This window comes from Tamandua tetradactyla, chromosome 23 (genome assembly GCF_023851605.1).
Source record: "Tamandua tetradactyla isolate mTamTet1 chromosome 23, mTamTet1.pri, whole genome shotgun sequence".
NCBI lineage: Eukaryota > Metazoa > Chordata > Mammalia > Pilosa > Myrmecophagidae > Tamandua > Tamandua tetradactyla.
The window spans coordinates 1,365,418-1,382,100 of NC_135349.1; the positions used below are offsets into that span (position 1 = coordinate 1,365,418).

General features: G+C 61.7%; 1 protein-coding gene across 4 annotated transcripts in view; it reads right to left on the bottom strand.

Annotated features, from left to right (window-relative positions):
• Positions 1 to 16,683, bottom strand: part of LOC143666876 (mitotic spindle assembly checkpoint protein MAD1-like) — a 267,107-nt gene that overhangs the window by 77,463 nt on the left and 172,961 nt on the right. For all 4 annotated transcript variants that reach the window (XM_077140437.1, XM_077140438.1, XM_077140436.1 and 1 more), the window contains one exon: positions 14,777 to 14,867. In XM_077140437.1, coding sequence (XP_076996552.1) covers positions 14,777 to 14,867 — 91 coding nt within the window. The remainder of the gene's footprint in view (positions 1 to 14,776; positions 14,868 to 16,683) is intronic.

Consider the following 16,683-nt stretch of genomic DNA (forward strand, 5'->3'; position numbering starts at 1 on the left):
AAGAACTCATAAAAATTCATGAGTCAGACGATTCAATTTAAAAATGGGCAAAAAATGTGAACAAACACTTCACTAAAGAAAATATTCAAAAACCCAATAAACATGAAAAGGCGCTCAAATGTATTAAACATCAGAGGAATGCAAATTAAAGCCACGGCAGGATGCCCAACCCACGCCCTAAATGGTTAAAATTGAACAGGTGGGGACACCAGGTACTGCCAGGGCGGGAGGAGCCACACGTGCCATGCAGGACTGTTCCAGCAGCCCAAGAGCTGAGTCTGAACTGTGTGTGCAAAGGGACGTGTGCATGGCCCAGCAACTGAGAAGCACCCACAGTTGCTCCTCAGGAGACGGGGACCTGAGGGCCCCCCCATGCCTCTTAGGGCCCCTGCGGCCGCATGCTCCCACGACGGGGAGGGGGTCCTCACCACTCCCTGCCACATGGGTGGCCTCGTCAGGCCCAACCCAGGGGGGCATGAACACGGAGCCCCGACAGACAAGAGCAGCCCGAGCTGAGGGCTGTGCGAGGGGCTGCCTCGGTTGGGGGCGGGGGTGCAGCATGGGAGGGGCCCAGGGTGCTGTTCCCACTCACTGAGCTGGCTTGGGTGAAAGCCCCTAGCTGCTGTGTGCCCTTTTCTTAACAAGGCTTTTAGGCCGGGGGTCCCTGTTTGCCCGAGGCCAGCTCTGCCCTCCCCTTCCCCTCGCATCAAGTTGCTTTGCCTGGGTTTGACTACCTGCCACCAAGAGTCACACCAGCACGTCAGGACGGGAGTGCGCAGGCCATCGATGAAGCAACAAGGAAAAGGTGCAGCAACACGCACGGCAGGGGTTCAGCAGGTGCCAGCAGCTGAGCCCAGGCCCCAGCTGGCTGCACCTGCCACTGGGCTGTCCCCACAGGCCCTCAGAAAAGGAACAGTCGTTCTGACTGTCCCTGACCACTGCCACCCAATTCTGGTCATCCCTCATCCACCCCCTGCCTGAGAAACAAACAACGCTCAGCTGGAGCATCTTAGTTTACACACAATTCCTCAATGCTGTCAACAGGGGCTGGGGCTCCCTGGGGTTTGGGCCTTACAGAGGGTTTTACAGCCTCTGAGTGCTTGCCCCCGCATACCCAGTGGAAAGAGGCTGAAACCTTGACCTTCAGAAGAGGAGACAGAGGCTCTGAGTGGGTCAGGCTCCTGACCAGCATCCTCCCTCTGGCCTGCTGGACTAGGTCCCTGGGGTCGAGCAGATGGCCCAGCACACAGAAAACTGCTGCCTACAGCTTCCCGGGAAGCCCCCTACAGTCCCTGCAGCTAGGAGATGCCGCCAAGTCTGAGAGGCTCAAGGGCAGAGGGTGGGGGTGGGCCAGGTGCCAAGGCCACAGCGCCCACCATGAACCAGGCTGCAAAGTGGCTTTGTCTCACTCTCACGAGTACATGTCACGCTGTACTGAGATGCTACTGGCTCTCGCTACAAAGAGCAAGGACACACCTGCTTCTGATGATCGCCTTATGCCTCACGTGTGATAAAACGCTTTCCACCCATTATTACCTTTGATTTCCACAAGAACTTGAGGTGGGGGAAAGCACAACCTGTCAAGAGGCTGGGCAGGGACCCCCGGGCCTGGATTTGGTGGCTGTAAGGAGGACGAGCGGCTGGAAGGACAGAGAGCCTTTGCGGGCTCGAGGCCTCGGCACTGCCCGCTGGCCATGCTCAGCAGGGAGGACTGACCCTGCAGGAGCCGCAGGGCCAGGACCTGAATGCGGGCCAGGAGAGTGCTGGCAGAGGGCCTTAGGGGTGCCCGTGGGCCATGCTTGGGGGACAGCTGCAGCTGCTGAAGCTCGGGGAGGCGGCCCTGGGGCCCCGCATGTGCAGACCTTCACCTCCAAGCCAGCTGAGCTTCCCGGAGCCCCCAGAAAAACCCTCTGGAGTTGGGAGCCCCACACGCCCCCGAGTGTGAGGCTGTGAGTCGTGCAGGCCCCTGGGGCGTGCAGGTGGACGCACATGGACAGAGGCCCCAGTCAGGACCTGCTGCCGCTGGGCCCTGCACCCTTGGCTCGGGAGGCCACAGCAAGGAGCTGGGTTGCTGGTCCCTCGTCTCCGCCCAGCCACACAGGGCTGTCTTCCGGACCCCATCCCAGGAAGTGGTCTCAAGCCACGACAGCCCCCTGCACGTGCCTGCGGACGCGGGGTCCTGCCTCCCACTGAGTGCTTGGAGGTCCCTCCCTGGCTCTGTGCTGCTGGGCAGCAGCCACGGGCCTGTGACCCCCCGCGTGGGTGTGATGCGACCCCCTCTGTACCTGAGAAGGAGCGATGGAGATGTGGCTGGCTCAGCCCCTACCCAGGTGCGAGTGGGAGAGGGGTGGCCCAGACAGGGCACTCACTGCCAGGCCTGCCAGGTGCACAGGCAAAGGGTGGGAACCTGGCAGAACCTTGAGCGATAAAGGGGCATCCCATAACCCCAGAGGCATCACAGACCTCAGGGCTGAAAGAGCCTGTGTGGAGAGCCCACCAGCCTGTGCTCACCCGGGAGGGCCCAGGCCACGGGAGACGTGCCAGTGGTCAGGCGCTGGGGCCTTGCGTGCAGGAAGTTAACGGGCCCCTCGCCCTCCTGGGTCCTCCAGTGGGGCTTCAGGCCAGGACGGGGCCGCCGAGCCTCGTGTACAGACCACAGGTCAGCTAAGTGCCGTTGCTGCCCCGAGGCGAGACCCAGACGGTGTTTTCGGGACAGAGGTCTGACCTCACAGAGCTCTCATGAGTCGTAAAGTACTGCCTTCACTTTGATTTCTTCCGACCATGCACAAATCTGAGTGGCCTGGGCTGGGGAGGATGAGCTGCAGGTAAGGCCTGCCTGGAAGCCTGGTCTCCAGCCCTGGGCCAAGAGGGGAAGGACAGTCCATTCCTCTCCTTCCTAACTCAGGGTGCACAGGGGCCCCCACTCCCTCGGGCTCTGGCTGTTGAAGGCCGGGTCTTGCTGTGGCCACTGGCCCCACCCCCACTTTCCCCACAATGACATCTCTGGGGGTGCTGGGAGGAGCTGCAGCCTCGGGGTCCCCTCCTGTGAGGCAGGGATGGCACACGGGCCCCACGGGCTTCTGGCCAGCTTCACAGCTGGGGCAGCGTCCCTCGGACACGTGCTGTAGGTCTGACCCTCACCAGGTGAGGCTGAGGGCAGCCCAGCTCAGGCTCGATGGCCGCCCACCATTCTGGGGTGACGTCCCCCCACAGGGTCTTTGGGGAGAGAAGCCACGTCAGCGTGTTAGAGAACGTGAGAATCCCAGGACAACCAGTGGGCTCCACCGAACCAGAGAGAGAGGGTAGAGCTGTGCAGCGCTGACACCAAGGAGCGAGCGGCTATGGCGTCGCCAGCTGGACACACGAGTGAGCGACTCCGAGATTTTCACCTGCATGAGCAGAGAGCAGGGCTGGAGGACGCAGCGCACAGTGCTCACGGTGGGCTCAGCCCCAAGGGTCCCCACAGGGCCTCCACAGGGCCCGACTAGCCCCGTGTGCCCCACGGGCCATGCCGCTCAGCTGCAGTGCACGGGAGTTCTGATCCCACCACAATGGTGCAAGGGGTCACACTGCCTGGTCCACGTCTAGGAAACACCCTGGACAGGCAAATTCACTGACAGGGTGACCAGGGCCCCCAGTGGCTGGGGTGGGGCGGGAGTTACCACAGGGCGTGCAGAATAGAAAAGTTGCGGAAATGGACAGGGGCAAGGAGGCCCAACAGTGAATGTGATTAATGCCGCGGAATTGCACACTTAAAAAGGGCTTAAACAGCAAGTTCTGTCACACGTGTGTTACCACAATAATTCTTTGAGTGTGAAGGCATCAGACAGCCTCCAGCCTGGGACTCAGGCTCACATGGTCTCGGCAAAGCAAGCTGCCTCCTCAGTTTGAGGCAGAAGCTGCAAATCGTCCGGTAATGGGGGAGCTGAGCCCCCAGGCGCCACTGACCGCAGGGCTGCCACACCTGGGACACTGCTAGGGGCCGGGCTGTTGGCACCATGCGTCTGTGCTAGGAACAAGCTGCGACGTCCGCATCAGCACCAAGCCCCCTGCGCGCCGCGTCTCCCAGGAAGCCCCTTGGGCCGGCTGCAGAGCCGGGAACAGGGGCACAGGGTCGGGGCCGCTTTTCCTGCAGCCCGGCCTCCACCCTGAGGGATGGGAGGGGACAGCTCGCTGTCGTGAACGAGTGCCAGAGCAGGTGTCCACAGGCCAGGCCGAGCCCACTGCTGACTGTCCATGACCCAGGTGACAGGGCCAGGCCGTGACCCTGCTGATCGCCGGCTGACCATGGCCATGAGCTCCTCGGACCTCGACTCCCTCATCTTCCCAGCCGTGAGGACTGAACAAAATCACGCACACAAAAACACTTTGTGAACGGTAAAGTTCTGTACAGCCACTATTTCTGTAAGTTAAACACTTTTCTACCCACAGCTCAGGAAGGCAGCACTCTCTAGGGACAAGCTACGGTAGGGGATGGGACCAGGACCCTGGTTCCATCTCACACACACAAATGTACAGTGCGATTTTGGGCCAAGTTCTTGATGTCTTCTCTTTTTTTTTTTTTCCTTTTTTACATGGGCAGGCACCAGGAATTGAACCTGGGTCTCCAGCATGGCAGGCGAGAACTGCCGGCTATGCCTGACCTCTTTTTATCCTCTCACCCATCCATCCATCCATCCACCCACCCTTCCTTCTACTCATCCATCCAGCTACCCACCCACTTATCCTTCCTTCCATCTGCCCAACATCCGTTGACCCCTCAGCACTGGGGCACCTGAGCAGAAGCAGCCCAGGCCCCACACTCCCCTCCAGACGCAGGGGCACAGGCAGTGGAGACCCGGCTCTGGCCCCACTGCCAGCTCTGCAGCTCCTGGCGCCCATGTGGACCCACGGCCCATGATGGATGCCAACTCAGTCTCCACGCCGGTCAGCGGAAAGCACCTGCCCAGGCTCCCCTGCCTGCAGGTCTTAGGGACCGCCCCTCCACCAGGTCTACGTCTGGGGCTGAGGGATTTTCCGGCCAGGCCAGCCCTGAAGGACGAGGCCATGAGGGAGTCACACGTGCAAGGAGTGCAACCTGCGGCAAATCCTCTGTGAGAAGTTGAGCCCAACTTGCTTCGCTTCATTCTGTGCCAAGTCAAGGGCGCACCTAGGCTGAACCTGGCAGTGCCGCCCCAGGAGTAGCTCTGGCAGAGAACTAGCATCCAACAATAAGTGCTGCCTGGTCCCACCCCAGGACAGTCAGGCTGTGCCCCTCTCCCACTCCTGGATGTGACCCCCAACCTCAAACTTCCGACATCGCTCCTCCCTTCCCTGTCACAAGGCCACAGTGGGCACATGCCTGTACCTGCCTCAAGACGCAGTGCCCTGAAGAGTCTGGAAAGTCAGCGCAGAGAAGGCGTTTCCTGCCCTGGGTGCTCCCCTTGGTGCTCCCCTCAGGGCCCGCTCCTTCCAGGTGTGCCTTTCTGCCATGAGTGCTCCCCTCGGAGCCCGCTCCTCCCGGGTCTGCCTCTATGCCGTGAGTGCTCCCCTTGGTGCCCGCTCCTCCCGGGTATGCCTCTCTGCCGTGGGTGCCTGCTTCTCCCAGGTCTGCCTCTCTGCCGTGGGTGCTCCCCTCGGGGCCCACTCCTCCCAGATCTGCCTCCCTGCCACGAGTGCTCCCCTCAATGCTCCCCTCAGTGCCCACTCCTCAGGGTCTGCTGCTCTGCCGCAGGTGCTCCCTTCGGGGCCCGCTCCTCCCAGATCTGCCTCCCTGCCACGAGTGCTCCCCTCAATGCCCACTCCTCCCGGTCTGCCTTTCTGCTTCAGGTGCTCCCTTTGGGGCCCGCTCCTCCCAGATCCGCCCCCCTGTCACGAGTGCTCCCCTCAATGCCCACTCCTCCTGGTCTGCCTCTCTGCCGCAGGTGCTCCCTTCGGGGTCCGCTCCTCCTAGATCTGCCTCCCTGCCACGAGTGCTCCCCTCAATGCCCACTCCTCCCGGTCTGCCTTTCTGCTTCAGGTGCTCCCTTTGGGGCCCGCTCCTCCCAGATCCGCCCCCCTGTCACGAGTGCTCCCCTCAATGCCCACTCCTCCTGGTCTGCCTCTCTGCCGCAGGTGCTCCCTTCGGGGTCCGCTCCTCCTAGATCTGCCTCCCTGCCACGAGTGCTCCCCTCAATGCCCACTCCTCCCGGTCTGCCTTTCTGCTGCAGGTGCTTCCTTTGGGGCCCACTCCTCCCAGATCCGCCTCCCTGCCACGAGTGCTCCCCTCAATGCCCACTCCTCCTGGTCTGCCTCTCTGTCGCGGGTGCTCCCCTCAGGGTCCACTCTTCCTGGGTGCACATCGAGAGCCTCCAGCTTGGCCTGGGGACACGAATGGGCATGGTAGCAGGAGGTCTGGTCACCTGTGCAGCGTGGCTAGCTGTAGCACGCACTGAAGTCTGGCAGGACCCATCTGTGAGGAAGGCTCTTCAGGCCAGCCCAGCAGATCCGCCAGCTGAACATATGCACAGAGGAGTTCAGGGCCCAGCAGGACAGGCACACACACACCCACAGAGTGCCGTGGGATCAACAAAGCTGGAGAAACCAACCCAGTCCTGCGACAAGGGTGAAGAGAAATGGGCGTAGGACATGCCTAGCATGCCAGGGACTCCCGGCCCCAGGGCTGACGTTGCCTCAGCCCACCGGTCAGCAGGCCCTGGAAGGCAACTCTGGCAGATACCCTCAAGTGTGTGCTGGCCTGCCCTCCCTAAGCACCTGAGCCCGGGAAACAAGCAGGCAAATCTGCTCTCCTCTGTGTTCTGGAGATGGTGAAAGCAAGGGTCAGCAAGCCTGTCTGTAAAGGGCTTAGGGTCTGGGGGCTGCAGACGGCCCCCTCCCCACCATCATGGTGAAGGACGGGCATGTCAGCTGTACCAACAGGCAGTGGGCCAGCTGTGGGCTGTGGTCTCCAGCTGGACCACTCTGAGAAAGGCGCTGGTCAGAGAACAAAAGCCCTGCAAGTGGGATTCACCTGAGACGTGCAGGGGAGCCCATGGCTGGGTGGCGCCCAGGGGCCAGTTCCTGGCACACCCAGGTGCCATGAGAGGATCGAATGCCCTGCAACCAACAGCGGCACCTGGAATTTCCGATCCTGGGGCCACGGGTGCTACAGCACCCCTTGCTTTCTCATGTGGGCACAGTTGCAGCCTCCCACACAATTTCACAACAACCAGAACCACCTGGGTGGGCCAGGAAGCTGCACCCCCAGAGTCCCCCAGGAAAGCTCCAGAGTCCGGACACACGAGCCCCACCCTGACCACCCCCAGGACACTGTACTACCTTCTCCACAACCGAGACCCACGTGTCTGCCCTGATGGTCATCCTGCGGCTGTCCCTCCAGCTGGACCTGCAACCAAGACTCAGAGCCACCTGCCCTGCCAGCCCTCGCTTGACCCAAGGCTACCTCTTGTGGCCCAAGGCTTATGCAGCCCCTGGCCCTGGGCCCTCCTAGGTGTGGCACCTGCCCATGGCCCAGGGCCGGGATGCTGCCTGTTGGATGCCCACGGCATCCGCCCACTGCCAAGAAAACACCTGCCTGGCCCTGCCCGGCCCTGGGGTCCTTGCCCACCAGTCTCCCTCCTCCTTGGCCGATCTTCACAAGGCGGAGGCCCCCCCTGCCCTACGCGGGATGTCTTTGGGGGCTGTGGCTTTGCAGTGAGGGTGGGAGCCCGGATGGAGGAGCTTCTGAGCTTGACTCCGAGAAGCACCGTTCCGGAGGAGGCATTTGGGAGGTGGGTTCAAGAGGCCATGGGGGAGGCAGCATGCTGGGTTAGCTGGTAGGGTGGAGCCCCCTCCTCAGGGGAACCCCTAGTAGGGACACGCCAAGCACTGCCCAGCAGAGCCCAGGTGGGCAGGAGGCCACTGGAGAAGACCCTGTCACTGCCAGTCCCCAGCCAAGGCCACCTCCCCGCCCAGCAGGCTCCCCCAGGCCTGCCTGCCAGCCTGCCCGTGCACTGAGGTAGGAGCCCCAGCTTCCTGCTGCCAGCCTGGGGAGGAGGGTCTCGTTCCTCAGGAGGAGGATCTCTCTTTACAGCCGAGGAGGGAAGGGCAGGGGCAAGCCGGGGCCAAGAGGGGCTGGGAGGCAGGCAAGCAGACGGGGGCACTGCCCCTCTGCTGAGGTCTGCCGCGAGAGGACAGCTTTGAGGAAGAAAGGGGAAAATGGCTATAATCTTTTGCAGGAATCTGTGATCTTGTTTGATTCACAGCTGAGAAGACGGTTGAGACACCGACAAGAATCCCAAAAGGAAAAGTTCTGAACCTTCCTTTGATGTGGTGGTGCAATTATTGACTAAACAGAACTATTTCACTTGCCGAGCGAGGGGGGCTGGTGGTTTGTTAATGAGGGTGTAAAGAGGAGAGGCCTCGGTGCGCTTGGAGGGTTGTGCTCCGAGGGGCACACAGGGGCCTGGCGACCAAGCAGTCACCTAGCTACTCAGGTATCCGTCTGCCTGTCCATCCAACTTCCCACCCACCGAGTCAGGCTGGGGCCACAGAGACAGCAGACCCTTTTCTGCCCTAGAAGAGTCCACGGAGGACAAGGCAGCAGGGGTGAGCCTTGACAAAGGGAACAAGCTAGCACTGACCAGGAGGGAGAGGCTTCCTGCCAGCTGGGGGGCCTGCGTGGCCAAAGGCCCAGGGCGTGCAGAGACCCTGAGGTATGTGGGTACCGGGGGGTGAGGGAACATCTTACAAGATGGGGGAAACTGACGCACAGAGAGGGAAGTGACTTGAGGGAGGTCACAGCATGAGGGGCAGAGCTGGAGTTCCCAGGCCAGGGCTGCTCACCTTACTGGAGGGCACGTCAGGCCCCCTGCCTAACCCCGGCCCTGGCACCAAGCCTGTGGCCCTGTGTTTCTTGGATGCTCCTCAGGCTCTTTCCTCACCTCCTCTCCCTTGTGTGGGGTTCCTTTTGTTCTAGCCCTCCGTGAGCGCGCATGCATGGTGTTCCCTGTGTGACCCAGGCATGTAGGGAGCTGGGCTGGGGCCTGCCTGGACTGTATCTCTGTTGTATCTGCCAGGCACCTGAGCTAGGGCTCTGCCACTCACCTGCTGGTGGCCTGGAGCACCTTGCTAGCTCTCTCTGGGCCTGTTTCCCATGAATGAGGCTGGTGAACTTGACCCTTGAAGGTCGTTCAGGCCTAATACCCTTGAAACTTGGGCCAGGATAAGCCTCCACGAGCCCTGCCCGGTCTGCAAGCTCCTTCCCACCTCATCTTCCCAACGATGGGCTGGTAAATGCCCAGCCTCGGGCCAAGGACATGTCGTCAGGTGGCGGCCCATGCCAGGGGGTCCCAGCAGGGAGTAGGGAGAGCGAGGGGCGGCCACCTGCCACCCTGTGCCTGAGGTGCATGCAAAGGACCTGCTGGGAAGAAGGCAGTGTGAGCAGAATTGAAAGGCACAGTTAAGTAACTGCCAATGCTCATGCATATTTATAAGTCATCTGGTCTTAAAGCTAAATCAATACCTCTTCTCGCTGGAAGCTCTGCTCGGGGAGAGGAGGGTGGGGAGAGGTGCTGGCCAGTGTGCTGTGGGGCCCAAGGGGCAGGGCTGGGACCGACGGCAGGCTGGGAAGAACCGGGGGACACTGCTGTCACTGCCCTGCATGCACTGGCCCCGATGGTGACCAGGGCAAACTTCTCTGGCTCTCTTACCTCGGGCTCCTCATCCGTCCTGCGGCCCACCCCCTGGCACTGCAGCTTGGGCACGTGGGCAGGCCTGGCCCAGCCTGGGTGGGCCTCCAAGATAAGGCTGTGGCCAGCCAAGGGGTGGGTCTTGAGGACTGAACTGTGCAGTGGCAAGAGACAGGAATCCGTTCCCAGGGACCCCTCAGGTTGACCTGTCCACTCACTCACACACTGGGAAACCAAGGCCTGAAGAGCACAGGGGGCTCCCTCAGCCATCCTCAGGGGTCAGTGAATGGGTGAAGAGATGGGAGGGCCAAGGCCACAGCGGGTGGGGCTGAGGCAGAGGCACTCAGGGCCACAGGGTGAGGAGGCCAGACAGAGGCAAGTGGGCTGAGGGCTGGGTCCCAGAAGGTGCAGAGACCTCCCCCTTCTCCTCCAGGGTCTAAGAGACACATAAACAATCAGATGCGCCACACTCCCGGCCTGATCTGTCCCCTCCGCCATTGCACGTGCTCGACGACGCGGCCCCAGGCCTGATCTGTCCCCTCCGCCGTCACACGTGCTCCAGGACGCCGCCCCAGGCCTGATCTGCTCCCCTCACTGCTGTCACACATGATCCAGGATGCCGCCCCAGGCCTGATCTGCCCCCTCCACTGTCACACGTGCTCCAGGACGCCGCCCCAGGCCTGATCTGCCCCCCCGCTGTCACACGTGCTCCAGGACGCCGCCCCAGGCCTGATCTGCCCCCTCCACTGTCACACGTGCTCCAGGACACTGCTCCAGGACACCGCCCAGGCCTGATCTGCCCCCTCCACTGTCACACGTGCTCCAGGACGCCGCCCCAGGCCTGATCCCCCCCCCCACTGTCACACGTGCTCCAGGACGCCGCCCCAGGCCTGATCTGCTCCCCTCACTGCTGTCACACATGATCCAGGACGCCACCCCAGGCCTGATCTGTCCGCCCCGTCACACGTGCTCCAGGACGCCGCCCCAGGCCTGATCTGCTCCCCTCACTGCTGTCACACATGATCCAGGATGCCACCCCAGGCCTGATCCCCCCCCCCCACTGTCACACGTGCTCCAGGACACTGCTCCAGGACACTGCCCCAGGCCTGATCTGCCCGCCCCCCTGTCACACGTGCTCCAGGACGCCACCCCAGGCCTGATCTGTCCCCTCATCGCCGTCGCACGTGCTCCAGGATGCCGCCCCAGGCCTGATCTGTCCCCTCATACTGTCACATGTGCTCCACAGGCCTCCAGAGCCAGCTTCCTCCCTGCCTGTGACCACAGCGCCTGCCCCTGCCCTGGCCATCATAGGCAAGATGGGCCTATGGGAGGTCGCTGGAGGGCCAGCTGGCCCCTGTGACTCGGGTCCGTCTAGGAAAAGAAAACACTCCCTGCCCTTTCTCAGGGTGTGATCGCCGGCTCTGGATGAGACCGGGGGGTGTGAGGGAGAGACAGGGTCTGTGGTGCCCAGGCTCCACGGCCACTGCTCAGGGTTAGGCAGCTGGAGGGGCATCTGTGCCCGGGACGCCCTCCACCAGCGCCACGCCACAGCCTGCACACAGACGTCTACCACGCTGCCGCCGTGTGCTCCAGCTTTCCCTAAGGCCTGGTTGTGCCTCTCAGAGTCCTCAGGTGCCCTGTGCCCCCACCTGCCCAGTCCCCAGGAGCTCAGCATGCCAGGGAAGGGGGCGGTGGGCTTGCTGCAAGACGTGGCACACTCGGGGAGAAAACCATCGACTTTCAGCGTCGCGTACCTCATATGTCTCCCACCCAAGGGCTCCTCCACCAGAATTCTCCCAGCAGCTCCTGGTAACTTTTTAATGCAAACTCTAGAATCAGCTTTTCTAGCTTGTCCCTTCCCCAGTTGAGTCAGAAGTTTTACTAGGATTACATGAAACACAGACACTCTTCCCACACAAGAACGCCCATAGGCCTGTCTGTGTGTTCTCCTCTGTGCCCTGTAGGAGTGCTTTAAAAGATGTTATTCCTGTCTCGGACATTCTGTGTTGGATTTACCTCTAGGTTTTGCACCTCTGTTATTATTGTAAATTGGGTCTTTTCTTTAATTACATCTCCATACTGAGTGTTGTCCACATACAAGGACTACAAATTTTGCATATTAATTTGTCAACTACTTCAAGATGAATAATATACATTTTTGTTTTTATGAGAAGGCAAGCAAGAGTGTGCCCCCGCCACAAGATGGTGCCGACACGTGCACCCCAGGACCCAGGCCTGTCCCTCTGGCCACGCATGCTGGGCTAAGGGCCGGCATCGGACTTGCAGTGTGGCCATTAGGTGGAGAGGAGGCTCCTGCAGTCCCCAGGCCCTGCCGACCCTGTCTTCCTCCCTGCATGTCGTATTTAAAATAAGACTCTTAATAGAAGGGAAGCAGCAGCCCAGCCCCAGCCCCTGCTGCGGTGGCACAGACTGCTCATGTTTATTAAAGCTGAAGTCTAAAAACAGCCAGCCCGCTGGTGAGCATTTGCGTGCCCAGGCTCTCACAGGCGCTGATTTCGTTTGATTTTTTCATGAGAAGAGTGATGTGCCCTGAATGTTAAGCCCCTCCTCCCTGGTCCCCACGTCCTCGGGGGATGTTGGCCAGCCCCGTGCTCCCCTGCATGGCCCGGGCCTCGCCAGCCCGAGCCGGTCCTGGCGTCGCTGCTGCCCCACATGACCCAGGGTGGGGACAGGATGAGGCCCCTCTGCCCCCAGCTCCACACCGCCTGCCTCCCAGCCTGGCAGGGAGAGGAGGGTCCTCCAGCCAGGCCGGTGCAGCCCCAAGGCCGAGCTGCCCTCGACTGAGGGGGGGTCACAGAGGAGGGACAGGAGAGGAACGGGGGGGGGGGGGGGGACAGGCAAGGGGGCTTGCAGCACCTTCAGTGAGGGCAGTAGAGGAGGCTCCGGGACTGCATGTGAAAGGTCAGGGGGTACGAAGGACCAGCATGGGAGGGGCGGGGCCATCGGGATGGCTGGGGGGAACAGGGGGGCTTCTCACTCTTTCCCCACCAACTCAGTAAAGGCACAGACCCCAATGCGCCTGGCCCCACAGGGTCAGCACCCACAGAACGCTGTGCCTTCAGGGTACAGTGCCATGGGTCTGGGTCCATCAGTACTGCAACATGCTCAAGCCCCTTCCTGCCTCCACACACGGAGCCTGGGAGAAACTCCAGCACGTCTGCCCCCCACCTCTCAACGGGGTGGCCTGCGCCAGCCCTGCCATCATCTACCAAGAGTGTACCTGCTGTGGCCCTCGGGGAAACCCAGCGAGTCCTGCACAGCCAGCACCCAGGAGCTGCGGGGGAGCCCTCTCGGCTTGGCTGTGGCCCTCGGGGGCCTGCCCCAGCTCTGCCCAGGGTCTGGAGGTGTGTGGGGGACCCCCAGCCTGGAGTCCCAATTGCAGCCTTGCTGCCTCACCAAGCAGTTGCCAGCTCATCCCCACAGTCCTATCCTTGCTGCCTCCACCAGGTGCCCCACCTAAGCCAAGCTGCAGCGAATGTCAACCACACACCCTGACACTCTGGGAGGAGGCCAGGAAGAGCAGGTGGGGGTGAGCCTAAGGGACCCTGCGGTGAGCTCTGGGATGGGTGATACATGCTAACTGTCCTCCGCCTGACTCAGGGGGACCAGCTCCCCCAGTGCCATTGCCCCAGGGCTCCCAGCCAAGGCGGGTGCATGGAGCCCCGAGGGGCAGCGGGCCCACATGGGTACCGAGCAGGGCTGGGCCTCAGGTAGAAGGCCACACACCAGGGTCTGCATGTAGAGCATGAGAGCAGGGGCACAGGGCAGCTGGAGGGACCCTGGGTCCTCTGCACTCGGCATGGAAAAGAGAGGAAGAGGAACGAGTGGAGCTCGGCATCTGCAGGCACCCAAGGGTGCCTGGTGTGGGGTCCAACGCTACAGCAGACCACCTGCTGTGAGCCGGCCCGGGCTCAGTGTCCCCACCTGACAGGAAGGCCGGGGCGTGGGCGGGACGCCCAGTACTGAAGGACCCCCCAGAGGGCAGTGTAGACTCCAGCCTCGGTTCCGGGCGGCTCAGAAGCCCTGTGTCCCGCGGCACCCCACAGCGTGGGGCCCCTCCACCCCATTAGCTGCCTGGCTGCCTCCTGGCCAGGAGCCCCGGGTGTGCATTGCACAACAGGGTCCCCCTGGCCGCCTCCTGCCCCCCAGGCCCCCGCGGGCAGGGGTGACCTGGCCGTTCCTGCCTAGGTCCCTCAGGCTCGTCTCCCACAGGGGCCGTCTGCACGGGGACACTCAGTCCACCGCCTGCAAGCAGAGGCAGTGGAAATGGACGCGCTGGGACCCCTCACCTCGCCGAGCACCAGGGCCTCCCCAGGAGCCGGGCAGGGGTGCGCTGGGCACGCCTTCAGCTGGGACGCACCGTGCCCCGACCTCCAGGAGGCTTGGAGACGCCAAACACCGCCGACTCGCCCGGCGCTGCCGACGGGGCCCGGCGCCCCTCCCCGAGGCAGGCGAGACGGTGGGTCCCCGGGCCTCACTCCCCAAGCTGCCCCGCCCCCGTCTCTGCGAGTAAAACAGCGATGGGATCCGCCGCTAAACGGTGTCAAGATAAAACCCGTGGCCTGTCTGCAATCTGGATGATCCCAAACCCATGGCTTCCCTGCCTTGGGACGATGGAGAAGGGAGGAGACAGAGGAAGCATCGGGGGAACGGGAACAGCGACTGTGGTCCCGCCTCCGGACGCAGAGGGAGACGCTGCGGGGCGGGCTGGGGCTGCGGACCAGGCGCGGCCGCGGAGCCCCCTGGGCACCCGCACCACGAGGCGGACAGCGTCACCCCCCCGCCACGCGTCCTCGGCGGGCAGCTGCGCCCGGGGAGGAGTTCCCCGGCTTACATTCGCCTCAGGAGCCAGAGAAGGGGAGGCGCGAGTCTGGAAGAGACCAGAGGCCAGGGGCTCGTGACGGGGGCGGGGGCGCGTGAGGGGACGCGTGAGGGGCGCACGTGACGGGGGCGCGTGAGGGACGCACGTGAGGGGGCGCGCGTGAGGGACGCACGTGACGGAGGCGCGTGAGGGGAAGCGTGAGGGGGCACGTGAGGGGCGCACGTGAGGGGCACACGTGAGGGGTACGTGACAGGGCGACCCCTCCCGCCGGGCCCCGCCTGCGCACCTGCAGGGTGAGCCTCTCGAGCTGCGCCGCGAGCACCTTCTTCTCCTCCTCCAGGCGGCCCCGCGCCCCCTCCAGCTCCTCGATCTTTAACCTGCAAGGAGAGAAGGGCCGGACGTCAGCCGCGCCCCGACGACAAGGACTCGGGGACCGAGGCAAACCAGAAGGCTGCCGGGCGGGGACTGCGCCCAGACAGAAACACGTGGCGCTGGAAGAAGCCGCGGCGCGGAAAGCGACAGCACAGCCTGGGACCCTTCTTGTTTTTGTTACCTGTCCGAGTTTAATGTTTTGAATAGGTAACGTGCTTGTATGGTTTAAAAACCGAAGAGTTTGCAACGTCCACATGTGTCCCCATCAGGCACGGCCCCGCCCCACGTGGCGACCCGAGAAGCATCCCCGGGCAGAAGCCCCCGGCACGTGCTGTCTTTTCCGAGCAGCAGCAGGAAACCAGGGGCTGTTTCCTAGTACCCGCCTGGCAGGCCCGTCCACGCCGCCACGCGCAGCTCTCGGTCAGCCCGATACCTGCACAACAGCGTGCGGACAGCGCTGTTCCCAGGCCTGCGGGGCGTGTCTACACCCGCGCAACCGTCAGCACGGCCACGGGGAGCCCAGGGGATCCCCCGAGTTGAGGGGATGGGACTCAGAGTCCGGAAAGCCCGAGGCAGTCAGTGTGCAGTGGTGTTCCCGGGAAGAGGGACGCGCACGGGGAAAGCGCCTGGCAGTGCTGGGTGCCTGCTGCGGGGCCGGCACAGTAACAGCAGCGCAGGCAGGAGAAAACCCCAAGGCAGGAGGGAGCACTGCCTGGGCCTCACCAGGGTCCGGGACTGGCCGGTCCTGCCGGCCACCTCCCCAGGAGGTCTCGGCCCAGCCTGGGGCTGGAATCTCAGCTGGGCACTGCCCTACAGCGTACTAGCACATCATAAAAGCGAGACCCTGAAGGACCAGACCCTTCAAGAAATGTAATTGCATCTTCAAAACGAACTCAAGAAGATGCACATGAAACAAAAACACCCAGCACCTGGTAAGCTAAAACTCACGGTGCCTGCCATGCAACTGAAGACGATAATGAAGAGACCCAGGCATGAAAAGCAGCAGGAAACATGCCCCATAATGAAGAGATCAAGCAGTCAATAGAAACCTCCTAAGAAGTGCTCAGATATTAAGGTCAGCAAACGAGGACATTAACAGGGTTATTACAACACAGTCTGTACACTCAAAAGTTAAGCATAGAAAAAGGAAGATACAGAAAAGACCAAATCAAATTCCTAAAGGTAGAAGCTACAATGTCTGAGATGAAACACACTGCAACGGGTTAAGGAGACTGGGCTCCGTAGAAGAGAAGTTCAGTGAACTTGAAAACAGCCACAGAATCACCAAGATGGAACGAAGGAAGGACGGGAAAAGGATTTTCAGAAAGGAGAAGAGCACCGTGACGCTCAGGAACTGCTTTGTGAGGCACAATGTAAGTGTACAGGGTCCCTGAAGGAGAGGAGAGAGGGTGGCGACAGAGGAAATACTGGAGGAAAGTTTCCAAATTTGATAAAAGTAGAAAGTGCAGATCCAACAAGTCCCAAGCACAAGAAACAAGAAAAAACTCCTCCAAGGCACATCACATTCAAAACACTCAAAACCAGAGATGATGAGACACTTGGAAGCAGTTAGAGAAAACAGACATGCTACATATGGGGGAACAAAGCAGAGAGCCCGTCACAAACAACTCCAGTGAGAGGAGGATGGAGCAAACTCTTTAAATCTGTGAAGAAATACCCAAGGTAAACCTGGAATTCTATACTTAGTGAAAATATCTTTGAAAACCAAAAGTAGAAGAAGTTTTGGACACACAAAAGTGGAAAGAGTTCACTGGGAGCAGACCTACAAAGCTGCTAATGGCCACCGCTCAGGCAGGAGGT